Source organism: Aegilops tauschii, chromosome 5, assembly GCF_002575655.3.
Source record: "Aegilops tauschii subsp. strangulata cultivar AL8/78 chromosome 5, Aet v6.0, whole genome shotgun sequence".
Classification (NCBI taxonomy): domain Eukaryota; kingdom Viridiplantae; phylum Streptophyta; class Magnoliopsida; order Poales; family Poaceae; genus Aegilops; species Aegilops tauschii.
In genome coordinates this window covers 377,973,597-378,000,968 of record NC_053039.3, presented here as the reverse complement: position 1 = coordinate 378,000,968, position 27,372 = coordinate 377,973,597, and the positions used below count along the sequence as shown (strand labels likewise).

General features: G+C 49.1%; 2 protein-coding genes across 4 annotated transcripts; one reads left to right on the top strand and one right to left on the bottom strand.

The window, feature by feature from the left end:
* Positions 1-12,408: 12,408 nt before the first annotated feature.
* LOC109735220 (phosphatidylinositol 4-kinase gamma 5) lies at positions 12,409-16,838 on the top strand. 2 transcript variants are annotated; one of them, XM_020294426.4, is made up of 3 exons: positions 12,422-12,704; positions 14,245-16,049; positions 16,125-16,838. In XM_020294426.4, exons 2-3 carry the CDS (start codon positions 14,453-14,455, stop codon positions 16,406-16,408), a joined length of 1,881 nt encoding a protein of 626 aa, XP_020150015.1. In that variant the 5' UTR covers positions 12,422-12,704; positions 14,245-14,452; the 3' UTR covers positions 16,409-16,838. The 2 variants fall into 2 exon arrangements, with proteins under 2 accessions (XP_020150014.1, XP_020150015.1); XM_020294425.4 differs by having other exon boundaries at positions 12,409-12,704; positions 14,245-16,838.
* Positions 16,839-17,905: 1,067 nt separating this feature from the next.
* LOC109735207 (uncharacterized) lies at positions 17,906-19,545 on the bottom strand. 2 transcript variants are annotated; one of them, XR_012183691.1, is made up of 4 exons: positions 19,320-19,545; positions 18,865-19,184; positions 18,492-18,545; positions 17,906-18,349 (listed from the first exon to the last, which is right to left on the bottom strand). XR_012183691.1 is itself a non-coding variant. In XM_073498634.1 (4 exons), the coding sequence occupies exons 1-4, from the start codon at positions 19,395-19,397 to the stop codon at positions 18,198-18,200; spliced, it is 411 nt and encodes a 136-aa protein (XP_073354735.1). In that variant the 5' UTR covers positions 19,398-19,535; the 3' UTR covers positions 17,906-18,197. The 2 variants fall into 2 exon arrangements, 1 of the variants encoding a protein (XP_073354735.1); XM_073498634.1 differs by having other exon boundaries at positions 19,058-19,184; positions 19,320-19,535.
* Positions 19,546-27,372: the final 7,827 nt, after the last annotated feature.

The window sequence follows — 27,372 nt, the reverse complement described above, 5'->3', positions numbered from 1 at the left end:
CAGTCTCAGGCTTAGGTCCAGACTTGGGTTTCTTCTCTTGAGCAGCAACTTGTTTGCTGTTCTTCCTGAAGTTCCCCTTCTTCTTCTTCCCTTTACCCTTTTTCTTGAAACTGGTGGTCTTGTTGACCATCAACACTTGATGCTCCTTCTTGATTTCTACCTCCGCAGCCTTTAGCATTGCGAAGAGCTCGGGAATTGTCTTATCCATCCCTTGCATACTATAGTTCATCACGAAGCTCTTTGTAGCTTGGTGGCAGTGATTAAAGAATTCTGTCAATGACACTATCATCCGGAAGATTAACTCCCAGTTGAATCAAGTGATTGTTATACCCAGACATTTTGAGTATATGTTCACTGACAGAACTATTCTCCTCCATTTTGCAGCAGTGGAACTTATTGGAGACTTCATATCTCTCAATCCGGGCATTTGCTTAAAATATTAGCTTTAACTCCTGGAACATCTCATATGCTCCATGACGTTCAAAACGTCGTTGAAGCCCCGGTTCTAAGCCGTAAAGCATGGCACACTGAACTATCGAGTAGTCATCAGCTTTGCTCTGGCAGACGTTCTTAACGTCGTCAGTTGCATCTGCAGCAGGCCTGGCACCTAACAGTGCTTCCAGGACGTAATTCTTCTGTGCAGCAATGAGGATAATCCTCAAGTTACGGACCCAGTCCGTGAAATTGCTACCATCATCTGTCAACTTTGCTTTCTCAAGGAACGCATTAAAATTCAACGAAACAACAACACGGGCCATCTATCTACAACAACATAGACAAGCAAAATACTATCATGTGCTAAGTTCATGATAAATTTAAGTTCAATTAATCATATTACTTAAGAACTCCCACTTAGATAGACATCCCTCTAATCATCTAAGTGATCACGTGATCCATATCAACTAAACCATAACCGATCATCACGTGAAATGGAGTAGTTTTCAATGGTGAACATCACTATGTTGATCATATATACTATATGATTCACGCTCGACCTTTCGGTCTCAGTGTTCCGAGGCCATATCTGCATATGCTAGGCTCATCAAGTTTAACCCGAGTATTCTGCGTGTGTAAAACTGTCTTACACCCGTTGTAGATGAACCTTGAGCTTATCACACCCGATCATCATGTGGTGTCTCGGCACGACAAACTTTGGCAACGGTGCATACTCAGGGAGAACACTTTTACCTTGAAATTCAGTGAGAGATCATCTTATAATGCTACCGTCAAACAAAGCACAATAAGATGCATAAAGGATAAATATCACATGCAATCAATATAAGTGATATGATATGGCCATCATCATCTTGTGCCTTTGATCTCCATCTCCAAAGCACCGTATGTTCACCATCGTCACCGGCGCGACACCTTGATCTCCATCGTAGCATCGTTGTCATCTCGCCAACTATTGCTTCTACGACTATCGCTACCGCTTAGTGATAAAGTAAAGCAATTACAGGGCGATTGCATTGCATACAATAAAGCGACAACCATATGGCTCTTGCCAGTTGCAGATAACTCCGTTACAAAACATGATCATCTCATACAATAAATATAGCATCATGTCTTGACCATATCACATCACAAGATGCCCTGCAAAAACAAGTTAGACGTCCTCTACTTTGTTGTTGCAAGTTTTACGTGGCTGCTACGGGCTGAGCAAGAACCGTTCTTACCTACGCATCAAAACCACAACGATAGTTCGTCAAGTTAGTGCTGTTTTAACCTTCTCAAGGACCGGGCGTAGCCACACTGGGTTCAACTAAAGTTGGATAAACTGACACCCGCCAGCCACCTATGTGCAAAGCACGTCGGTAGGACCAGTCTCGCGTAAGCGTACGCGTAATGTCGGTCCGGGCCGCTTCATCCAACAATACCGCCGAACCAAAGTATGACATGCTGGTAAGCAGTATGACTTGTATCGCCCACAACTCACTTGTGTTCTACTCGTGCATATAACATCTACGCATAAACCTCTCCAGGAATCCCCACTTAGAAAGAGCCCTCTCCAGGAAGTTCCAATCAACACGGTCATAAGCCTTTGACAAATCCTGTTTGTACGCACACAACGATGGTGAATTTGCTTTGCCGGTTTGGATGTGATGAATGCACTCAAACGCGATGATGGAGTTATCAGAGATAAGCCTCCCAGGGATGAAGGCACTTTGATTTTCAGAAATAAGCTCAGTTAAGAGAGGCTGAAGCCTATTTACCATGCACTTTGACACGATCTTATACACCACATTGCACAAGCTAATGGGCCGGAAATCCTTCAGCTCTCTCGGGTGTGGCACTTTAGGAATTAGCACAATGGACGTGTCGTTAACTCCATCCGGCATGACACTAGTGGTAAAAAACTCCTGCACAGCTGCCACTATCTCATCCTTGAGAACAGCCCAATTCCGTTGATAAAACCTGGCCAGAAACCCATCACATCCCGGTGCTTTCAACGGACCGATTTGAAACAACGCGTTGGATATCTCCTCCTCTGTGTATTCTTGACACAAGGCCTCATTCATCTCCGCGGAGACTTTAGGGGCGATACTATCCAGCACCACGTTCGGATCCAAGGTCGGGTCTTTAGTAAAAACCTCCTTGAAGTATGAGTTGGCCATCCGTTCCATCTCCGATGGAGCCACACACCATGAACCATCAGCTTTCATAAGTCTCTGTATAGAGTTTCGCCACGCCCGCTAAACTACCCGACGGTGTAGGTATTTAGTATTGCGTTCCCCCTCTTTCAACCAAGTAATACGAGACCGTTGAAGCCAAAGAATCTCTTCTCTATACAATAGTTCATCTAGCTCATTCATCTTTGCCCGGATTTGTGCGCGGTCCGCACCTGACAGTTGGAGATCTGCTAGCTGACCCCGCAACCTTTCAATCTCTTTCAAAACATTCCCAAAAGTAGCTTTGCTCCATTGCTTCAAATCTTTCATAACTTCTTTCAATGAGATGGCCACTGAACCCAAGTTGCCACCGGGGCGGTGCTTCGCCCAGGCCTCCGAGATGATCGTGGGGAGTTTGACGTCCTACTCCCACATGATCTCATACCGTGATGTAGGTAGCATGCGCCTCTGCTCCTGCACCCCTTCTAGGTTAACCAAAAGCGGGCTGTGATCTGAGCATGAAGTAGCCAAGTGTACAACCCGAGCCGCGGGGAAGAGATCCCGCAGCGCCTCGTCCGCACACGCCCTGTCTAATCGCACCTGAACATTGTGATTCCCATCTTGACCATTATTGTATGTGTAGGGGAGGCCAGAAAACCCTAAATCCTGTAGCTCGCAAGTCACCAGGCAGTCCCTGAACACTTCCATTTGAGACTCCGATCTACTCGTCCTTGAGAGATGCTCGTGCTGCTAGAGAGCTTCGTTGAAGTCGCCACACACCACCCAAGGTTCTTGCGAGACTGCCCTCAAACGACATAGATGATCCCACATACGCTGACGATTTTCCACACGTGGTTCGGCATAAACAAAGGTTCCTCTCCATGAAATACCGGAACCACCATCAAGAACTCGAACATCAATGAATCTGTTACATGATTCGAGCACTGTCACTGTGAGCGTCTCCTCCCAGAACAGTGCCAGACCGCCACTTCGACCATCGCTACTAACACCATGAAAGCCCTTTAGGCCCAATCTCCACTTCAACTTCTCCACTTTAGTTGCATCTTGTCTAGTCTCACAGAGAAAGACTAGCTTGGGGTTATTGGCTTTTGAGAGGGCCAAAACCTCACGAACTGTCCGGCGCCCCCCCCCCCCGGCAGTTCCACGACAGGATATTCATTGCGTTCGGCGGTCCTCCTCGTGGGAGGCCGCCGATATCTCATTATTGCCGCTATCCATGGTTACTTTCAACCTCTTGCTGCTTGAACTACTGTTTGTGGGTGAGGCACCATCTACGGGATCATTGTCCTTGCCATCAGTTATAGCCAACAACGCCTTTGGGGCACCAGGAACATCTCGCTGGTTAACCCCGGCCTCATCCATGCTCAGTCTCCTCTTGGGGACAGTATCAACTTCTAATCTTTCACCAGATTTCTTGACCGGGCTCGAAGCCGTATCCATGACCTCGGGATCATGTGGAACATGTTCCGAATCAGATCTTCCATCCTTCCGGGTTTCGGTCTGCTTAGACTCATTGCCTGTCGCCTTAGTGGGACGTCCTTCTGGCTGAGGCTTATTGGGTGCATCTGCATATATCCAGTCCCCAAACTTGACAGTCTTCTCATCATGGATGCCCAGGCCGCATTCTTTGTGTTCATGACCAATAAGGCCACAAAACTTACAAAACCTAGCAAGTTTTTCATATCGAACCAGGTAAACTTGGCGCTCCTTAGCCCGAACAATACTGACGTACTTTGTAAGGGGCCTTCGGATATCATGTTTCACCCTAACCCTAACATAATCACCTCGGGTATTTCCGTTCAAACGCATCTCCATAATCTCTCCTGCATCTTTCAACAGCTTCTCCACAATATTTTGCTTGCAGTATGGGTCTGGTAGCTTATGAATCTGCAGCCAAATTGGAATATGAAAGAATTCCACCTCCTCCGCCTTACTGAAGCCGTCATACGGGCACAAGAGCACAGCCATATTGCAGAATAGCCAATGTCCTTGCTTCATTATGCGTTCCCAATCCCCCAAGCAAGATGCTTGGGGCGACAAAACGATTAGGGCCAACTGGCCGAAATCTCACGTCCTGCACAGGATTCCATGCGGCCCTCATATCTTTGTAGAAGGCAGACGGGCTGAAGTTCCTGCTTGTATGGACCCTGGCTAGGGCAAGCCAGCGTACGCTTTCTTGAATCGCATGATCATCCTCATCGATCTCCACATCTGCAAAGTCATCATCGTTCAGATCCAACTGTTCGAGGAAATCACCCAGATCCGATCGTGCAGCCGCGGCGTCGCCGCCGCCACCCGTGGCGGAGTGGGCGTCGGAAAGAGTCGACATCACCGGTCCTGTCGCGTTGCGGGAACAACAGGGACAAGATTGGCGAGGGCGGATGTAACTCAGGGACGATCGGGGGGAGAGTTTGCGTGAAAGATTCAGAGGCGATCGAGATCGCCTAAGAGGAGAAAAACCCTAGCCGCTAGGCGTAGGGGACGACTATGACATGGTGGCTGAGACGTGGAGTATTTTTTTTATTTCGTCTTAGTGATACACATAGGTTGTTAAACTTGGTGTTTGATCCTTGTTTAGCTAGAGATACGACAACTAGTTTAACCATCCTACAGCAGATGGGTCCTCGCCGACTTGCTTCTGTTGGTACCAAGGAATCTCAGACACACACGAGCTTCAGCCTGCGCTTGCGGTTGGCTACCAAGAAAACCTCAGTACCCATCTAACACGGGCCCTCTTGCTAACGTAACCGATGAAGGTTATACTACTGGACCAAGGTCGCGCGTCCCCCTCGCTCGGCACATGCAGCCAGCCACACCCTCGGTCGCTTTCCGTGGCCTCGGAGCAAAGCATAGCTGCATGCACTTGCGCATATGTAATTCATCATTTCACCAAAAACACTCGTCCAACGGATAACGAACCGCACCAAACGACGACGACGCAGGAGATGGAGGCCCCGCGGAGGTATCGTTGTTTACTGAACCCGCCCGGGTCAGCCTAATCCATCCACGCCAGCGGTAGTTAGCCAAAGTAACAGAGCAGCTAGCACAGGATCCTCCCAGACGCACGCACTGTTGCCGGTCAAACAAGGAACGTGCGTGCGTGCCCGTGATCAATCGCCTCATCTCTCCAGAGTTAAAGTTTTTTAGTTGGCGGTGCACGTGACAGCTCGGGACGTGGCGGTGAGCGCGCGGTCGGGGCTTGATCAGGCCGGCCAGGTACCACGGGCACGGGGTGTGGTGCCTCTGACGGCACGGTGCGATCGACTTCAATTCTTTGCCTCCTTGGGCTTGTCACGATCCCTTGCCTCCCGGCCAGGCCTCACGATACCTACCTGCAGACGTGCGTGCGACTACTCGTACAGCGGCACTCACTTCCCCTCACTGCATGCACCTGCTATTCTTTGGCACGGCCGGCAGTTTTTCCTCCCTTTTTCGGAAGATCATATCAGGTAGGCTAGATACTCGTCGACGAAGCGGAGCTACAAGATCGTCAGAGCCTCATTTGGCACGCGCGATGCCACAAAAGAAGTGGTACGTACTATTTGATTTCTTTCTGAAAGTGTAGATACTCGTGGCGCTTCTTCTTGTTTGCACCGCCATGGCGGTGACTCTTTTTCCTAAAAGGATGTGCTAGCTAGTGAGCTAGTCCCATCGTAGCGTCTCCTAACGGACATCCATAACCACATTTCCCGGCCGAAATAACGTTTGTAATTGCCTCGGGCGGGGCCATGGAGACGGAAAATCACGCTTGCCGTTGTTAGTGATACGCTCGCTAGTGCCCGGCGGCCAGCGATGTAATCCTTTACCACCAAGTGATTCGCCTGGCGCTATAAAAAATGATGGATCGATCGATCGATCGAGCAGGTCGATCTGTCTCGTCTTTGCCGGACAGGTTTGCACGTTCCTGGTCCAATCAACGCTCGTAGGACAAGACCCTTTCTTTAGCTAGGGTTTCTAATAAATCGCATAAATATCTCACTGCCTTCTTTTTCAGCAAGTAATACTACAGTGGATGTGCACGGTGCACGTACCTGTGGATTAATTGGTTCCATTAGTGCAGCCGTGGCGACAGTGCTCCGCAGTACGTATGCCGTACCAGCTTTCGTTTTCTCCTTCCCAGATCAGTCGAGCAGGTTCCATGGACTCTGCCTCCATATACATGCATGCGTACACACGCATCGATGAGAGATGGACAGCTGAGATCAACCGACCGATCGACCAGAACAGCAATAAACAAGTACAAATGTCATTATACTGGTTTTTACTACATCTGATTTGACGTAGAACGGACCAATTAAGAAGGTGCAGACATGTTCAGAGTGCAGTAAATTGGTTAATGAGGCCGAATTAATAGGTGCGCACACAAACAGTTGTCTCAATTAAATTGGGCACTAGCTCATGTCTACGTCTTGGAATTATTGCAAATTATATATTTTGTAATGCTAACAGACAATAGAACACACGAGACACCAAGGTTTACAACACATCATAGGGTTCTTATTTTTATTTTTTGGGCAACCGAAGGCATTCCATTCATTACGGAACAAGTTGTTTACAATAATCTAGAAGACCAAGCTAAAAAATACTCTCTCCGTCACGCAACGTTGGACGTTTTTGCGAAATGTCGTACATTGTGGGACGTAGAGAGTAAAAGGTGGTGCGTCGAGGATCCTAATGGATCTGTTGGCACTCCTAGCGGCTACCTATGCAAGTGTGGGAGCAACTCTGCTGGCCCCTCGAGGAGTATGTTGAAACTTGACATCTTCAAAAATATTCCATACATCCCCGTAGACTAGTCATCCCCTCTTTCATGCAGATTTCAGATGTTATTGGCATCTGCAACATGTTGCTTGGCGTTTAACCAATGTTATCCTATTATCCGGTGTTGTGTTTTGTGGTAAATGTACCTTTTTTCTAACCATGCAGAACAATTGCACTTGATTTTTTTACGGAAAGAACTTTCAATCAATTCATGAAACATCATGGCAATGCAAAGAACATGAGAAGTAACGGAAACTACATCCATGCATGTGACCACCTAGTAACGACTACAAGCACTAGGGCGAGCTGAAGGCGCGCCGCCATCATCGTCTCTACCTCACATGAGTCGGGCAAACCTTGTTTGTAGTAGACAACCAGGAAGTTGTCGTGCTAACGCCTAAAGGACCATCGCACCAGAACAACAACTGTCGTTGACGAAAAGAAGCGTAGGTCGAAAGGATCCAACCTGTAGGCACATGAACGCGGACGAATGAAGACCGGATCCACGCAGATCCACTGAAGACAGACGCCGACCAAACCCCGCGAGATCCGTCGGTTACACACCTCCACACGCCCTCCCATGACACGAGACACACCGCCAGGACGAGGGCCAGGTGGTGACAGTGTCCTGGACTAAGGGGTCTAACCTATACGGCCCGCAGTTCATGGGCCGGGCTTATGTCGCGCCGATCACTAAAAGGAAGGACTACCGAAGCTAAGAACCTCCGCGTAACCAAGATGGAAACCTCTGAAGACTTGGCGTGTACTTTAAGGATTGCTCTATAGCCGGCGTGTTGGCGCCCGACCATGTGTGTAACCTAGGTACCCCCAGCGCATATATAAGCCGAGGGGTTTAGTCTTTAGAAGCACGATTACCAGCCTTAGGGTTTAGAACACAATCATATGATCTTGAGATAGATCAACTTGTACCCAGTACTCCATCATCGCAATATAATCAAAGCAGGAGTAGGGATTTTACTTCTTGGGGAGGGCCCGAACCTGGGTAAACACCGTGTCCCTTCTACCCCCGTTACCATTGTTCCTAGACCTACAGCTCGGGACTCCCTACCCGAGATCCGTTGGTTTTACCACTGATGGGTGGGGAGAACCTTATTTCATCTTCACGGAGCCGCCTCACCTTCTGTATAATTTTTTATAATAGCTAGTGCCTGCTCTTGAGTTGCTCTTTCGGTCGGAATAGCTGCATATGAATTTATTAAGGAAGAAATTGATTCTCCACCAAAGAAAAGGACGACCCCCATACAAGAGACACGACACAAACTAAAACGACCTAAGGATTACCAACTCAAGAATTGACGATCCACGACCAAACCTTTCATGATAGTACATCACAAGGAATGAAAAGCAAGAATCTTCCATCATAAGAGCCTAGACACCCGTAAGCTACAATGTGACCCCCAATGTGATTATCATGATGACAACAATCATAATAACAGAAGCACAACACATAGAAAGGGACGAAGGATCCTAAGCCTTGAAAATCATGCCACATGCACAAGACTAGCGCAACATCGCCAAACAAGGATGCCTGTCAACCCAACGCCGCTAGACCGGCTATCAACAAAAGCCGTAGAACAATGGTCGTGAGGGAGGGGTGAGTACCAACCGAAGGGAATAGGAGGAAGCACGCGAGCATCAAGGACGAAGTCCACCACGACGAAGACTAGGAAAAGTAGATACAACACAAGCGGAGCCACCCAAAGACCATGCGCATATCATGACCCAGCCAAACTGCTAAGAAAAAACAAATAGCGAAGCCTCTCATCAGTCGAAGACGGATCGAGGGGAGGCGTATGGTCCACATCCAGCGGATCTACTGTTAGATCTGTCTGAGGATCCGACCAACTGGAGGGGAGAGGTAGACGATGAGATAGGCGGGGAGAGGCCAGAGGCCTGACAAGAGGTAACAAAGCAGCTGTCGTCGACACCAAAACAAGCACAGACCATGGACGATCAGCTAGGAACGATGTCGCCACAACCAACTGCCGCAAGTACAATGAGAGGTGATAGTGAGAGGTTGGGAGACACTGCAGATGAGGGATCCATAGGAACATGGCAACAACATGTCAGACTTGGAGGGGGGATGGGTAACGGCGGGCCGCAACAACCTTGTCGTCATTGTCAATGCAATGGCCTCACGTGGTGGCGCTAAAAAAAGGGATGGATGCAATGGAGGCTAAGGTTATGGGATGGAGGTTTGTGGATGCCCGTTTGTGACTTATGAGTTTGTTTATCTGAATTATATATTGATTAGTTAAGATAATGATTTGGCCAATACTTACTCCCTCGTGTTAGTTGTGGAAGGTGACTATATAAGGCTTAATCGACCTAGATAGCTATTTTCGTTCAAATATTTTTTCTTTTGTGCTTACACGAATCCTAAGGTTGATTGTATTCTTCATTGAGTTTGCTTATTACAAGTAGTTATGTTTTTTCATGTTCAAACTTTTTTTCCGCGAATACGTAAAAGACTTGCGTATCATTGCACTGATAGAAAGAATAGATTATAGTAATTGCAGACGTGAGCTCGCAAGCACAAACACGACGGACGGGTGAGTGAGACAAACAAGCATAAACAAGATAAGGGGTGCGCGGTCCTAGAGAACTGCCCTAAATCTCACCAATGAGGTTGCCAAGTCCCTTGCCCCCCGCGCGAGCCCATGCTCGTCTTCCTTGATCTGCTCGACAAACCGCGTAAGTGAGGGTCGGTCGATGATGAGCACATGTCTGTTGCGGTGTTTCCAGAGCCTCCAAAGCAGTGAGGATGAAGATGATAGCAAGGCCACGTCGTAAGGCTGTCGAGGGATCTCGAATGGATGTGGCGAACCAGACGTGGAATTCCGAGTCCGAAAATGGCAGGTTGGCGGCGGAGCGGCACCACGCTAAGATCTCACGCCAAACTTACTAGGTGAAGGAGCAACAAGCGAGCATGCGGCATACCACGGCGTGCCAGCCTATCTGCCGTCCATCATCGTCCCTGGTAGGCGAGCCATAATGTTCAAACATTACATTATTAGCTGCGATAATGGTTACATCATCCACCAATGTTCAAGGAAGAAGATTGGCAGTACATCAAGCTTGCAAAAATGTTGATTGAGGAGTGGACGCATCTAATTGCAAAATTTCTAGTTTGTTGTCAGAGTTCTCTGGATGGACAGATAATGGTCCCTCGCGTTTCCGTGAGACAGGAGGAAGCTGCCGATCGCATGCCTGCCGCGCAGCTCCACGCACCGGGAGGGGGTCACCGGAGATTCGCCTGCCTCCCACCCCCACGGGCCACGATCCCGCGCCACCGCCGCGGTGCCGCCCCCGCGCCGGCAGCGTAGCGGCTCGCGCGGACGCGCCACCCACGCACGCTTCCACGCGGGGCCCAGGCCCCCGGCCCCACCCCCACGGGCACGCACCGCGGTGCGCTCACCGCCTCCAGTCGCGCCGCGCCAGGTGGTGCCCGGGCATCGGGCCGGCCCGGTCAGAACAGAGCGCCCGGGGTGCCATGTGCGGACCGGACCTGCCGTGCCGTTCTAGAGGCTTCTTCCGATCCCGAAGCAACAGACTCGCACGACGTGACGGCTCGCTAATTAATCCCCCACGTCGCTTTCCTCCGCTCTTCCCGTTTTGCCCCTCTCGGCCCGTGAAATATTGTTTGCCGGACCGGGAACCCGAGGAAAGGAAAGTATCGGGGGCTCCTTTTTTGCATGAAAGGACGCGTGCGACCCTCTTTTTGCGGACACGCACTTGGCGGTGTCCACTTCTCCAGTTTTGGGTAATACCACTGCGGTCTGCTCTTGTTTTAAGCTTTTTATAATTAATACAGGGTATAATCTTTGCCCAGAAGAGAGGAGCAGGGGCAGTAATTGAAAAATGTTCCCTGCAGTTGTTGTGATTAATTAACAAAAGCAGTGCACGTCATGTATGGTAGTTGAACATATTCCCATGGAAGAAGTCCAGTTTTGTTGCAGCCATGTTGCACTAGCACATATCTATGGCTGGGAATGGATACCAGCACATGGCTTGGTTAAGATAGTTCAATTCTAAACTTTGAAAAAAGATAGTTAATTCCACGCCAAAAAAAGGCTGAACCAACTCAATTTATTTTAAATTAAGTTTAATAAATTGATTTTTAGAAAGAGACCGAGCTAGAAACAACACATAAACACGACAATGACTTGATGAAGATGCATATTCAGAGACCATCTGGAAGGAATGTGGTACATAAATATGTTGGCGTCTGTTGTTCCGCATGTCACTCTCTCAATAAAACCGAGGGTTGTAAAATATAATGCAGCATTTCATGATGCTGCAGTACTCAATAATGAATCCCAATCCAAAGAACCACACTATCCATTAAACTTGACTTGTCAAAAATATAGACATGCTTACTTCAGAAATGGGTTCAAAGAAGCATCAAAATAATACACTAATTAATTGGTGTGTAAAATGCTAATATGTCAGTAGAACACGAGGTTGTACCGTTTTGGAACACACTATTTTTTCAATTTTAAAAACATAGAGACGCAGATGCTCACCTACACAAATGAACACTCACCCATATATGCACTGCACACCCCATCCATATAAGCAACTTTGAGAGAATGGACTAGCAGATATTTGGATTGACGAAGTCATTATAGACGTCTCATAGTTGACGAACACACCATACTGTTGAAAGAATATTGGCAGAAAGCCTAAAATAATTTTAAAAAATAGGACCACATATAAATTTTTATGACACAATACACAAAAATGGATCGTACTAGTTCAGATGACCACACGAGCCAGCGCATACACACTCCCAACAAACTCATAAATACGTACATCACAGGCCTCTTTCACCCCATGAATGATCCAAAGCGACGACGTAGTACAACAATGTGCAAGTGGCAAAATTTCTTGTCGTGACCCCAGGAGGCAAGACCCCCAGGAGAGCCATTCCAGGAAATACCTCCATTTTGGAGGGGCCAAATCGCAAATCCGGCCGGCTATAAGAGAGGCGCGAAGGGGGTCGGCTTAACCACGGGAGTATTAGATTAACCCGTCCCTCTGGTCTACCTCGAGTTAAGCCACACCCTCACCCACTGAGCAAGGCGGAGGAGGAGGAGGAGGAAAAATAATTATACCCGGAAAAGGACAAAGGAATCGCGCCACCGCGGGGAGGAGGAGGAGGAGGCCGTACGGCGCGGCCGCCCGCCGTCGGATCTGCGCCGGCGACTGGTCCGGCCGCCCGAGGAGGAGGTGGCGGTGTCGCTCCGTCCCGCTCCCCGCCTTCGAGCGCCCAGATCCGCCGTCCCGCCGGTGAGTCCTGCAACCTCGCCTCGCGCTGGGACAGTGGGATGGACGCTGTAGTCCGACGGGGATAGTGCGGACTCGAGACGTCTCTCGGACGAACTGGAGCTATGCGTGCAGCTCCTGCGGAAATGCGCATCGGCTAGAGATTTCGCCTTTGTTTTGCCCTCGTGTGCGGTTTAGCGCGCGATTTCTCGGGCCATCGTCCGAGGGTTTCAGTCTCTTAGGTTCTGAGCTGTGGAGGATTTGAGAATGGTTGTGATGCGTGCGTGGTGCTGCGTCCTCTGTTACTTTTGTTGGTTTTGCTCAGTCGAAATGCGTGGGATTTGGGGGTTCGTCTAATCGATTGGGAACACGCAGGATCCATGCGCGGGTTCGTACTTTTAAGCCGTTTACTCACGAATTTTATCGTGTCGAATTGGTGGGAGTGAGTGTGGTACTGCGGGGTTCTATCCGAGCTCCTGCTTTGTCGTTTCCCTAGTATTCTCAAACCATCTAGGTGATCTGAACAATTTGATACATGCAGCGAAGAGGACCTTTTTCTGGTGTAATTCTGACAAACTTGTTTTAATCTGGGTACGACCGATTGTTTTGCTGTGTATGTTTTGGTGAGGGATAGTTGTGAGTTCAGTAAGAATCTCTGAAATTTTAGATCTACCTATGGCTAGTGAACTATACCGACTGAGATCAGTTTAGGAACAACTATTTGCTCTCTACCACTGCCTGCAGATCTACTACTGTTTATTCCTCTATCTGAGTGATGGTTATGGTGATTTTTTATTAGTTCAGGATAAGGCGATATCCTCTCTTATATGAACTAAAAAAAAGTTTATCATATACAGCCATGAATCATGATCATAAGGATTGTTTGTTGTCATGAGAAGCTGTTTTCAGTTTTGATTGTTCTATTCCTGCCAAGAGTGGGAGCTAACCTTCTATTTGTGAGTTGTATGCATGCTTATGTCTGAAATTCTAGATATTTGTATCAAATGATGATACTGTATGAATGAAGTTGAGATCTAAAGCCTACTGTCACCATGGGACCGAAATATATTTATTCCTGTCTGGGGTTTATGGTTATTGATTAAGTGAAGATGTGGAATCTAGATGTAAGGGTGGAAGAATTGTCAAGTGTATTTAAACTTTAATATGCTTAACAACTACCCTGGGTGTATTATCTTAGTACTATTAAGAATTTTATGAAGCCATGCTATCGGCTATTGCTTGCTATGGTGCAAGACTTGCTAAAAAAACAGAAATACTGAAATGAGCAAACAAGAAGATCCAAAGAGGCTTTGTCTTGTGGCAGCAACTTCAGGCTATTTCATGGTCTGCTAGACTGTTTAACTCGAAAATTTGTAGAAACTCATGCCATTACCGTATAATAAGATGTCCTTCTGTTTTGCTTCTACGTCCTTCTCATCAGGATATATGTCTGCCATACTTCCAAAAAATTTCCTGGTTCTACATGTCTAAAAATTTATATCTAGAAAGCTTATCTTGTGCAAAACCTACGTTATTCATGGTTCATTTTTTCTTTCTTATGCAGGGTATCTACCACTGAACTGTGAGATAAAGTGCTTTCAGTTGATGCAAGAGGGTGTGCACACATCTTCATCTATGGCCTACTATTGATTGCTCTGCAGTGATCAGTTTGAAGTCTTCTTTCTTCCTCTTGCTACGAGTTTTCTTGCTTCTCTGGTGGGCTACAGGAGAGGTGGAAGCAGATAAAGGCAGACAGGCAGCTCAGCCATTCTATGTCCAGGGACTTGGATTGTCCTGTTCAGACACAGATGGCTGTTGCAGTCCTGGATCGGAGTTTCAGCAGTGACTATCCTGCAAGTAGCAAAACTGAGGGGAGACCTTTGAGCTGGAAGAGAGTTTTTGTTCAAACTGATAATGGTTCTGTCCTGGGCATTGAACTGGAGAGGGGAGAAAATGCGCACTCTGTGAAAAAAAAGCTGCAGATAGCTTTGAATGTTTCCACAGAGGAGAGCTCACTGACCTTTGGTGATCTTGTTCTGAACAATGATCTCAGCAATGTCCGCAATGACTCGCCGTTGCTCCTCACAAGGAATCAGATGCACCGGAGCAGCTCAACACCTTGTCTCTCTCCTACTGGAAACGGCGTGCAACAGCGAGACCGTAGTGGACCCATTGCTATCCTTGGATGTTCAAGCCCTTCCCCTCAGATGAAACAGCTTGCTAAGGATATTGTCAAAGCCATAAGGAATGATGTTGACCCAGTAGCTGTTAACAGTGGGATGGGTGGTGCCTACTACTTCAAGAACATTTGGGGTGATCATGTTGCAATTGTAAAGCCAACTGATGAGGAACCATTTGCTCCAAATAATCCTAAAGGCTTTGTAGGGAAGACCCTTGGACAGCCAGGCCTCAAAAGGTCTGTACGAGTTGGTGAGACAGGGTTCAGAGAGGTTGCTGCTTACCTCCTTGACCATGGCAACTTTGCAAATGTTCCTCCAACCATGCTGGTCAAGATCACACACACTGTGTTCAATGTGAATGCCACTGTTGGCTGCAATCATAAGATGTTCCACAACAAATCACAGGCTGTGAGCAAGATTGCATCATTGCAGCAGTTCATCCCTCATGATTTTGATGCCAGCGACCATGGGACATCAAGCTTCCCTGTATCTGCTGTGCACCGGATCGGCATTCTTGACATCAGAATCTTCAACACGGACAGGCATTCGGGTAATCTTCTGGTCAGGAAAGTTGGTCCTGGGTCTGACAATTTTGGTGTGCAGACCGAACTCATTCCTATTGATCATGGTCTTTGTCTGCCCGAGTGTCTAGAAGACCCTTACTTCGAATGGATTCACTGGCCACAAGCATCCATCCCTTTCTCTGAGGAGGAACTTGAATACATTGCAAAATTGGATCCTTTAAAAGATGCTGAGATGCTACGGATGGAGCTTCCCATGATCCGCAAGGCATGTCTGCGGGTGCTGGTGCTGTCAACAATATTTCTCAAGGAAGGTGCAGCATTTGGCCTCTGCTTGTCCGAAATTGGAGAGATGATGAGCAGGCAGTTTACTGGGAGGAAAGAAGAAGAGCCAAGTGAGCTTGAGCTTCTTTGCATGGAGGCAAGGAAGTGGGTCGAGGACAGAGAGCTATTTCTTCCAGAAGCCGGAGTTGAAGACGACGATGATGACTTCACCCAGTTCTCTCTTGACGGCGAGGATGATTCAGATGCATTTGAATCACCCTCATTCAGCAGGTTTGGTCCCATGAAGGCAAGCCACAGGAATCCACTGTCAAAGCTAGCCGAGTGTGATGAGGAGGATGATGATGAGAAGGAGATGGTCAAGGATGACTCCGACCCCTTGAACGGTATGTTTCCTAAGCTGGTCCCTCCCGTCTCAAAGCTGTCCGCGTTGCTGAAGGGGTTTGGTTTCCATGGGAAAGCTAAGCCCTACCACGGAGGCATTCCGAAGACGAAGAGCAAGGTGGCTGCTAAAACTAACTATAGTGGCGAAGGTAGTATGTATCAGTCTGGAAGCAGGAGCGCGAATGAGATGCTCCCTCCCAGCGCCAGTTTTGTGAAGCTGTCGGACATGGGCTCCGAGGAGTGGACTGCGTTCCTCGACAAGTTCCAGGAGCTCCTCCCGAGCGCCTTCCAGGCACGGAAGCACGCGGCTGGCGCCGGCCCGCGCCCGCTGCAGAGGCTGGGAACTTCTTGCCAGTTTTGAAGGTAGCAGTTCGTACCCAAAGGTAATGTAGATGCAACCCAGGTGTGCAGGTGTTTTCTTCGCGGCAGCCGGAAGCAGCCCTATGCTATGCGCCTGTAGGTGTGTGTTTGGACTACGGATCGTGGAGAGGAGAAGATAGAGGTGGTTCGATAAAAATAAAGACCGTCCCCTTGACATGCGATCTTCCCGCAGAGTGATGTGTCTTCGTGTCTGTGCATAGCTTTAGTTTTTGACATATGGAATGGTTTGTTCTTTCTTTCGTCTGTATATATACGAAGTACTCCTCCTACCTCGCAACGCCGGGCTCCATCACGGCTGGTGGTGCCCGGCGGTGGTCGTGTTGAGTGTTGTCGGCGCCGCCGCTGTTTCGGCTTTGCCACTGTACCATTTCCGAGACGCTTACCATAATAATAATATAGTATTATGAATATGCACCTGGATGTTGCTACGCATGTGCACATATATTGTCACCTGTTTACATCTGCGTGTCTACTTCTCTGCTTTGGCGCTTTTGATGCGTGAGTCGTTATGAGAACGTGGGATAGTACGTTGATGTGATACGAGCGAATGGTCTGGAACTTGGTTCGGGTAGTGTCAAGGGGCCCCGTGCCATGTGCCGTAGAAACTTGCGGGTTGGCTGGTTCCACCGTCAGTGCGGACTGACGACTTCCCTCAGATGACCAGATGTCGACATGTCTGGTAACGGAAGCACAAATCTATTGACCCTGTACCCTGCCCGCGACGTATGCACTAGGGAAGTTTGGACTGGACCCTGGGAGTGTCGTCAGTCTGGTGTTTTCTACACCTGAAGTGACTTCTCCGAGTCCTTCTTTTCTCGTCAGGTTAGGTGGCCGGTCCGTGTCACACGGCAGAGTGAGACCGTCCTCTTCAGTGGAGGTCGCTTTCCTGCATCTGGACTGTGAACTACAGATAAAAACTAGACGGAAGAAGTCCAAGCCCATCACGTACTGGATCAGAAAACTTCAAGCGAGCATGGTCGTGCGTGCAGTCGTGCAGAAGACGACGTCCGTCGCTCGGTCCAGGTATACAGGATAACAGCAACAGGTGTCCCGGCGTCTCGCTCTCACCACCCTGATGTGGCTGCCTCCCAATGCTTCGCTGCCGTGCGATCGTCTACTCCGATCGCCCCGTTCCTCTATTATTGGCCGGCCCTGTCGCTGTCACGGCGCGGCGGCGGCATGGGGGGTTGGCGTGGTCCGGTTCGCCACGGCTGCTATTGGCCGGCCGAGAGCGCAGATGCGGGCACGCTGGCTGGCTGCTACGGCAAGGCAAGGCAGGCAGGCATGCTAGCTTCCTCTTTTCGTTGGGTCTGGAAGGATCTGAGCCCTGAGATGGAAGCAACTATGATGATCGGAGCTCGGATACGTGTAACAGCTGCGATGGGCTGACCACCTTGGTCTCAACTCTGAACCCGCAAAGCATTTATTTCTTTACGGCGAGGAAGGAGAGCGCATACTGCTTGCCACAGCCACGTGCTGAAACCTGAAGTAGCATCATGAGTTCTATTCTCTGCAGCTTCAGAGATGCTGCTGCTGACAGATTACATACGTCACTACCCCTCCAAGCACGGCGCAACCAAAACTGCTCATCCAACTCACCTCGATCGATCCGTTCCATTGATCGATCGAGGTTCAGAAATGGGCTCTACGTGCGGCCCGGAGGGTCCCTCCCTACTTAGCTAAGCTAACCATGTGCTAGCTAGCCTAACACCATCTGTGTCTATATCAATAGGAGTCGCATCTTCTCACGCGTGTGGACCGGCATCTAGCTAAGGCTTCTCGTCCGCGAGCTCATACAACGGAGCGTCGTTGTTGATGGGCCGCCGGCTGTGCACGTCCACGGAGACGGAGTAGTCCATCCTCAGCATGTCTGACGCCATGGCGGCCGCGTCGCCGCCGTGGTTATGACGATGGCCGGTTGCTCCCTGGAAATGAAAGCGCGACCATCAGTACATGGTAGGAATCGAAGTTGTATGTCGATTGTGATGTGGCCAGCGGCCAGCCATGTGCCGTGCAAATAATGCCTGTGATGCTGAATCATGTAAAGCGTGCGGCTGCTGCACTTGCCTCATCATGTACAAATTCAGCAGACCCATGACCTGCTTCTTGATTTGCTCCTGCAACAACAGAAATGGCACGTATCAGTTCATCATTCAGGGTCCAGTGGTTCACTGTCAGACAAAAAACAGTACAGCTAACTAATTGCCCTTCTCTACGCGGCCCATTTGCAGTACACTAATTACAGGTTCAAGTTTGGGTGCTGGAGTGGCAGATTTGACAAGAATCTTAACAGCACAAGTAAAGAACACCAGCTTGTTTAACTGACGAGGAGCACTGGCACTGTACTTTTTACTTCAGGAGTGAAAAAATAGAACTACCACTACTGTACCACTAGCAGCAATCAATCAGTGGCAAGAACCAAGAAGAAGCCTTTGCCTTTTTGCCGCGCCTCAGTTATTCTTTGGCGGATGAACTCTGGGAGTGCGGTAATCGGAATGGAGCGGCACTTGGCCGTCAAATTCGCGCCTGCCGCCGCCACTCCTCCTTTGCCCGGCACGTTCACCGCCTAACCCGACAACGGTGACCTCTACGGTTTTCTTCCCTCCGCGGGCACGGGCAGGGTTTGCACCTGTGTTCCTGGCTCCCACGGCCTCATCCCTCCTCGCCTCTCCGTGCCCTCGGTCCGCCATTGCCCGCCGTCCTCTCAGGTGCCATCTCCGGCCGGTCAAGGGTGCCGCGTCGTCGCCGAAGCTCCCCTGCATTTTCACGACCGAGAAGCAAGGTATCAGCACTACTCCGCCATTGCTGGCATTCACTGCCACTGACAGCGCCACCTGCACGCGGTGTGAGCGTGCCGTGGACAAGAAGTTACTGCGAAATTGTATACCGACCTTGTTGTTTGCTTCGGCGGTGGAGGCAGACAGGGAGAGCAGAAGCAGCAGGAGAAGAAGGCTCCCTGCGCGCCTCATGGTCTCCTCTACTTGGCAACAAAGAGCTACCTGCTGGCACCTCTGAACCGGACGAGCAGAGGGGAAAGGAGAGGTTTAGGTGACAGTGCAGGGGTTTTATATATGCCAAGGAGGCAGATTAGATCCATCCACACCACACTGATCAGCTCAGCTCCACCGCACACAGCTAGCGATGCTGGTCAAAGGGAGCTGCCGCATATTCAAACCCGGCACCGTCTGACGCGCCCAATATCAAACTGCTGTGTGTGCGCTTTCCCGTTTCTTAATCCGCGGCCTGTCGCCCCCCCGCGCGCGCTTGCACCGATGCCCTGGTCCCGGCCATGGAGGACGTACAGAAAACCTCGGGCGATCTCCGGTGCGCGCACGCACCGGCCATGCGGACAGGGGAGGGGTACGTGCCTCCCCCGCCGCCTCGGCGCGGCCGATGCAGACGGAATTGGAAGGCGGGGGGCTTGTTCTTTTCTGTCCCTGGGAATGCGCCGTCGTGCGCGCGCGCCACGGCGAGGCGTGTTTCTCTCTGCAGTAGCGTGTCTTCGGATCGAAGGAGCTTGCGTGCGTGCGTGGGGTGTGACTGAGAAAACAATCGTGTGTGGGATTCGGGTTCCGATGGCGCTGTTTTGGTGCTTGCAGGGAGATCTCTAGCTGCGGTCTCGGATTCCTTCGAATCACACGTCTGGCGTGTTGCTACCAGTAGGCAACCAACGTACGTTCGCATTCGCTAGTTTCAGCATTTCTTTTAGTTGGCTTAGTTTCAGCCTGGCGGAGCAATATACTCCCTCTGTCCGAAAAAGCTTGTCCCTCATTTGTGCTAGATACATCTATTTGAGGGACAAGTTTTTTCGGACGGAGGGAGTACAAGTTAGAGCATCTACGACCAGAGTTGCCTAATTCGATGCCGGCCCAATATACGTCGCGTCTACTGACAGTGACCGACCGAACCTTAAATGAGCCTAACCACAACCTCTACTTTCGAAACATCAAATACATACAAACACTTGAACGTGGATCGTAGTTAAGAATGCATAATCGTAATATAGTGCAAACGTAAAAATTGTTCATAGTGCATAATTGAAAAACTAAAAGCAAAACTTACTGATTTTTCAATGTTTTAAATAGCGGGCTATGAAAAATAGCCGCGGGCCTCCAAATCAGCTATAGTGGGCTATTTGTGAAGGCGACCATTTAGCGGCACCCTGCTGAAAATGCTATAGTTGAGTTATAGCCGGCTATTTAAAACTATGATTTTTAGCATGGATCCATAAGATCATTCAGAAGTTGCATATGCACTTGTTGATATCGTTGTTGTCGATGCATCTCCAGAAAGTTTGTAATATGCTCCGCCTTTTGTTCCGGGAGGCGGATCTAATTACCGGGCTTCTCAAAATCATGTGTGCTGGCTGCCCCTTCACCTCATCCTCGACAATCATGTTCTGCAAGATTACACAACATGTCATGAGCTGCCAAAGTGTCTCCGCTTAGCACAACATTGCAGCTCCACAAACAATAACCCGATAAGCTTGAAGCATTCTGAATGCCTCTCCACATCATTCTTAGTTGTCTCTTGCATTGTTGCAAAGTGGCATTGTTTGTTTCCATGGGATCCGATATGGTCTTCATAAACGGCGCTTATTGAGAATAGATACCATCAACAAGGTAGTATCCCATGTTCTGGTTGTGCCTGTTGACAGTGTAGTTGCACGCCGGAGCTTCTCCATCACAAAGTCTCTTGAACAAAGGAGATCGTTGGAGCACATTGATGTCACTGCACAAACCAGCATGAAAAAGAAATCATGCCAATTCCACAAGTCCTTCAATGCCACCTATTCAGTTATGATGGTGGCTTCTTTGACGTGACCTTGGTATTGCCCACACAAATCTTTTTGGGCAGTTCTTCCATTGCCAGTACATGCAGTCAACTGAACCCAACATAACTGGGAATCATGCTCCAATTGCCAACAATTTTTTTTGTGTCCTCCACAGTTGGCTCTCTCAGGTACTATGGTGCAAACACCTTCACCACATTGCGTGTAAATTGCACTGTGGTGTTCAGGACCGTGGTCTCTCCCATCCAGAATTTAGTATCAATTTGCAGCCTTAGCGTAAGCAAGCATCCTGAGAGTAGCCGTGCATTCCTACAGAGAAGAGAAAGAAAGTTGTCCACAACAATCCCTCCCTAGCTTGAAGTTGTCATCAACCTTCTCCACGACAGTCACTACGCGCAACAGCAAATCTCTGCTCATCTGGAAGGGAAGTCAAAAGAAACCTTCGTGGTATGTTGGTTCCATTTTGAAGTAGTCCTGCACCGACAATCCTATCCCAGGAATAACTCTCCGACCCTTTATGAAACCCTTAGTTTAGTATGTGCTCCTTTGCCTTCTCCACTTTCTCCTGGATGCTCATCAACATCAGCATTTTAGCATCTTCATCGTCCGATTCCAACGAATCTATGAACTCGTTGAATATGAATTCGTCGAGGTCCGTGTTTTCATAGCCATCATTCCACGATGAATCCATCGGTGACCTAGAAATGGCCAAAAGAATAAAAAAACGCTCAGACATTTCATCAAACACATAGACCGCGAGGTGTATATCCGGGGGAGTTGGACGTACCGGGCGGCGTTCGGTGGCGGCGACCTTGACTAGTTGCAGCACGGTCGGTGGCAATGTGGGTTGGATCCTTCGGTGATGAACAAGCTGTGGGTTGGAGACGACAGTGGAGCAACGGTGGTGGTAGAACTCCGGTGGCGGCTATGCGGACGAGGGCGAAAGAGAGAAGGAACAGGACTGGCCGGACAAGGAGGAGGGACATCTTCAAGCGAATGGGTGCTGGCCCTTGCAGTCAGTCCTACATGGCGAGCACGTCTAGGCGTCCCCATATCCGCCTCAGATATGGGTCGGGTATGGGGAGTGCCGGCAGCCCGGGCATTTGGGTCGGATTTGCCAGGTCCGGTTGGGTGGTTGTTTTTTGTTTGGACAGTGACCGAATAGGCCGCCCGGACGTTTGGGACGGATATGAAGGCTCCGGTTGTAGATGCTCTTACGCAACCAATTTTGTCATGTCGGTGCCAATGTGCGCTACCAATTGTGTATAATGGACAAAAAATGCCTGTATTTGGATAATACTTCAAGTAATTATTGGCATGAATATGCCCCTTCATCTACTCCCATTCATTTTTCTTGAAAGCAAAATGTCAACAATTATTGGGCGGAGTTTTTTTTTTCTTAGCGACAAACCCATGGGACATGAGGCGGATCTCAGTACTTGCAAAGTTGCAATGCATCATCGTGTATTCATGGAGCGTGATCGGACTCAAACAAAACATACTCCGTATCTCCGAACCACAACATTTCGAGAAGAAACTACGATTTGTCGTGCTCGGGTTCCACTGGTTGAGATCATTGCTCGGCCATCGACATATTTTTCTTGCAGTGCGATCTGCATCTGCATGTTCCGGTGGCGAGGCTGATTGATTAGAGTAGAGTACGTGCCTGATTAACTAAAACTAACGTAAAGCTTTGTAGTTACCCAGGCAGGGGCCATGTTACTTAACAGTCAAGATTCTTGGCCTAGTAGGCAGTAAATTATGCCCTAATGTCCGTTTGTTTTTCTCTCAGCTACTCTAGACGATATCCCCCGGTCAAAGATATGTCCATGCACCATCGTGCTGGCCGGATTAACAATGGGCGCGTTGGATCAAGCGAGGGTTAGCGCATGAGATGGCCCGAGATTGTCGTGCACTGGGTGTGGAGCCTGTTAGCACGCGCGTCCCTACTTGGAAGTGTCCTGAATCCTGATGGACGTCGATGGGTCCATAGCTACCATGGTTGTTGGCCTTTTGCTGCGCCTGTCAGAGCCTGAACCCGGCCGGCCGGCTATGGCGACTCTCTCGGCCACACGAGCATGAATTCGCTGGCTGCATCGGTAGTGAATATTTTTCTGATGTATGGGGTCCAGCTCCTCTCTCTGTAAGCAAACATGCATACTATGTAAGCTTCATTGATGATTTTAGCAAGTTTACCTGGATTTATTTACTTAAGAAACCCTCTGAAGTGTATCAAGTTTTTCTTGATTTTCAACAGTATGTTGAGCGCCAATTTGGTCGCAAAATTTTCACCATGCAAACTGACTGGGGTGATGAATATGAAAAATTGAACAGTTTCTTTCAACGTATAGGCATTGTTCATCATGTGTCATGTCCCCATGCTCATCAACAAAACGGTTCTGCTGAACGCAAACACCGTCACATTGTTGAAGTAGGCCTTGCTCTACTTGCCAACGCTTCTATGCCTCTCAAGTTTTGGGATGATGCCTTCATCACAGCTACCTTTCTTATAAACATGCTTCCTACCAAAGTCCTCAATTTTGACACTCCCAGTGAAAAACTTCTCCAAATCACACCCAATTATGAGCCTCTCCGTATCTTTGGTTGTGCTTGCTGGCCCAACCTTCGTCCATATAACAAACATAAACTCTCTTTCCGATCCAAACGGTGTGTTTTTCTTGGATATAGTCCTCGTCACAAAGGTGTTAAATGCCTTGATGTGACCACCGGTCGTGTCTATGTTTCTCGAGATGCTGTCTTTGATGAGAATGTTTTCCCATTTGCTTCTCTTAATCCTAATGCTGGTCGACGTCTCCGTGAAGAAATTCTTCTTCTTCCACAGGATAACTCATCTTCGGCATGTATGGATAGGGGTGTGCATACTAATGATCATTATTTGCGTCTTGTTCCTGCTGTTAATCCTCCTCAGGTTGCTGTCAACGAAACCCCGGTTGTTTCAGCTCAAGCATCTGGTCAAAATTCTGAGGAAAATGCATCACATAGCACATCAAATAACGCTACACAGCAGGAGAACAGGACAACATGCGTAACAGGAGATATGAGCAATCCCGAGGCTGATTTTGGTTCAGATTCTCCTCTGGGATCCGTGCAGGCAGATTGCAGCAACAACACTCCCCTCGTCAGTACGTCAGGCGCGCAATCCCAGGAGGATCTCGGCGCGTTGCATGCGCCAGCAGCCGACAGCCCCATCAGCGTGGGTGTTGGAAATATGCCCTAGAGGCAATAATAAAATGGTTATTATTATATTTCCTTGTTCATGATAATTGTCTATTGTTCATGCTATAATTGTGTTATCCGGAAATCGTAATGCATGTGTGAATACATAGACCACAACATGTCCCTAGTGAGCCTCTAGTTGACTAGCTCGTTGATCAACAGATAGTCATGGTTTCCTGACTATGGACATTGGATGCCATTGATAACGGGATCACATCATTAGGAGAATGATGTGATGGACAAGACCCAATCCTAAGCATAGCACAAAGATCATGTAGTTCGTTTGCTAGAGCTTTTCCAATGTCAAGTATCATTTCCTTAGACCACGAGATCGTGTAACTCCCGGATGCCGTAGGAGTGCTTTGGGTGTACCAAACGTCACAACGTAACTGGGTGACTATAAAGGTACACTACATGTATCTCTGAAAGTGTCTGTTGGGTTGACACGGATCGAGACTGGGATTTGTCACTCCGTATGACGGAGAGGTATCTCTGGGCCCACTCGGTAATGCATCATCATAATGAGCTCAAAGTGACCAAGTGGTTGGTCACGGGATCATGCATTACGGTACGAGTAAAGTGACTTGCCGGTAACGAGATTGAACAAGGTATTGGGATACCGACGATCGAATCTCGGGCAAGTAACGTACCGATTGAGAAAGGGAATTATATACGGGATTGATTGAATCCTCGACATCGTGGTTCATCCGATGAGATCATCGAGGAACATGTGGGAGCCAACATGGGTATCCAGATCCCGCTGTTGGTTATTGACCGGAGAGTCGTCTCGGTCATGTCTGCATGTCTCCCGAACCCATAGGGTCTACACACTTAAGGTTCGGTGACGCTAGGGTTGTAGAGATATTAGTATGCGGTAACCCGAAAGTTGTTCGGAGTCCCGGATGAGATCCCGGACGTCACGAGGAGTTCCGGAATGGTCCGGAGGTGAAGAATTATATATAGGAAGTTCAGTTTCGGCCACCGGGAAAGTTTCGGGGGTCACCGGTATTGTACCGGGACCACCGGAAGGGTCCCGGGGGTCCACCGGGTGGGGCCACCTATCCCGGAGGGCCCCATGGGCTGAAGTGGGAGGGGAACCAGCCCCTGGTGGGCTGGTGCACCCCCCTTGGGCCTCCCCCTGCGCCTAGGGTTGGAAACCCTAGGGATGGGGGGCGCCCCACTTGGCTTGGGGGGGAAGCCACCCCCCTTGGCCGCCGCCCCCCTTGGAGATTGCATCTCCCAGGGCCGGCGCCCCCCAGGGGCCCTATATATAGTGGGGGGGGGGAGGGAGGGCAGCCGCACCACAGCCCCTAGCGCATCCCTCTCCTTCCCGTGACACATCTCCCTCCTCCCGTAGCGCTTGGCGAAGCCCTGTCGGAATCCCGCTACTTCCACCACCACGCCGTCGTGCTGCTGGATCTCCATCAACCTCTCCTTCCCCCTTGCTGGATCAAGAAGGAGGAGGCGTCGCTGCTCCGTACGTGTGTTGAACGCGGAGGTGCCGTCCGTTCGGCGCTCGGTCATCGGTGATTTGGATCACGACGAGTACGACTCCATCAACCCCGTTCACTTGAACGCTTCCGCTCGCGATCTACAAGGGTATGTAGATGCACTCCTCTCCCTCGTTGCTAGATGACTCCATAGATTGATCTTGGTGATGCGTAGAAAATTTTAAATTTCTGCTACGATCCCCAACAGTGGGGCCCTCCAGCCGCGCCACCACGGCCCGGTGCGTCTCACCGAGCGCCACGCGCGCGATGGATGGGCCGGTGGCCGACCAGACGACAGGGGAGGGACCCAGCTTGAACGCCCCGCCCCGCGCGACAGAGCGGGCGGCCAACAAGGGCGCTGGAGCACCGACCGCGAGGGAGATCTCTCGGATCTGGAGCGATGGGGTGCAGCGGATCCGGCTAGATCTTCTGTGAATAGGGATTCTGCTGACTCTTCAGGATCTTTTGTGCCTTCCACTCCTGCACCACCTCCTGTTGTTGGAGTTCAAACTAGGCTGCAAAAAGGTATTCGAAAACCGAAACTATATACCGATGGTACTGTTAGGTATGCCCTTCTAACAGCTACAGGAGAACCCAAGAATCTTTCTGAGGCTCTTACTGATCCAAACTGGAAACATGCTATGCAAGATGAATATGATGCTCTTGTTGCTAACAAAACCTGGCATTTAGTGCCTCCTAGTTCCACTAAAAATATCATTGATTGCAAATGGGTTTATCGCATCAAGAAACATGCTGATGGCACTTTGGACAGGTACAAAGCACGTCTTGTTGCAAAAGGATTCAAACAGAGATATGGTATTGACTACGAGGATACTTTCAGTCCTGTTGTTAAGGCTGCCACTATCAGGATTGTTCTTGCAATATCAGTTTCTCGAGGCTGGAGTTTAAGGCAACTAGATGTGAAGAACGCGTTTTTACATGGTGTTCTGGAAGAGGAGGTTTACATGAAACAACCACCAGGTTTTCAGTCTTCCGCTAATCCAAATTATATTTGCAGACTTGATAAAGCATTATATGGTCTGAAACAAGCTCCTCGAGCTTGGTACTCTCGCCTGAGTTCCAAGTTACACACACTGGGTTTTCTTCCATCCAAAGCTGATACTTCATTGTTCCTTTTTGATAAGCCAGGACTCACTATGTTCCTCTTAATTTATGTTGATGACATCATTGTTGCAAGCTCCTCTGATTCGGCTATATCAGCTCTCCTTCATCACTTAAGTTCGGATTTTGCTCTCAAGGATCTTGGCGATCTTCATTATTTTCTAGGTATTGAGGTTCACAAACAGTCCAATGGGCTGCTTTTAAGTCAGAAAAATATGCTACAGACTTACTGGCTCGTGTTGGTATGCGTTCTTGCACGCCATGTCCAACACCCCTCTCCACTACAGAAACATTACGCTTGAC

What these genes read in the sequence shown, in the direction of transcription:
- LOC109735207 (XM_073498634.1), bottom strand. Translation starts at nt 19,397, where the DNA reads ATGAGGCGCGCAGGGAGCCTTCTTCTCCTGCTGCTTCTGCTCTCCCTG. An exon ending in CCGCCGAAGCAAACAACAAG is followed by an intron (nt 19,185 to 19,319) that starts GTCGGTATACAA and finishes GTGAAAATGCAG; the next exon opens with GGGAGCTTCGGCGACGACGC. An exon ending in CGTGGGAGCCAGGAACACAG is followed by an intron (nt 18,546 to 19,057) that starts GTGCAAACCCTG and finishes CTGTTGTTGCAG; the next exon opens with GAGCAAATCAAGAAGCAGGT.
- LOC109735220 (XM_020294425.4), top strand. Translation starts at nt 14,453, where the DNA reads ATGTCCAGGGACTTGGATTGTCCTGTTCAGACACAGATGGCTGTTGCA.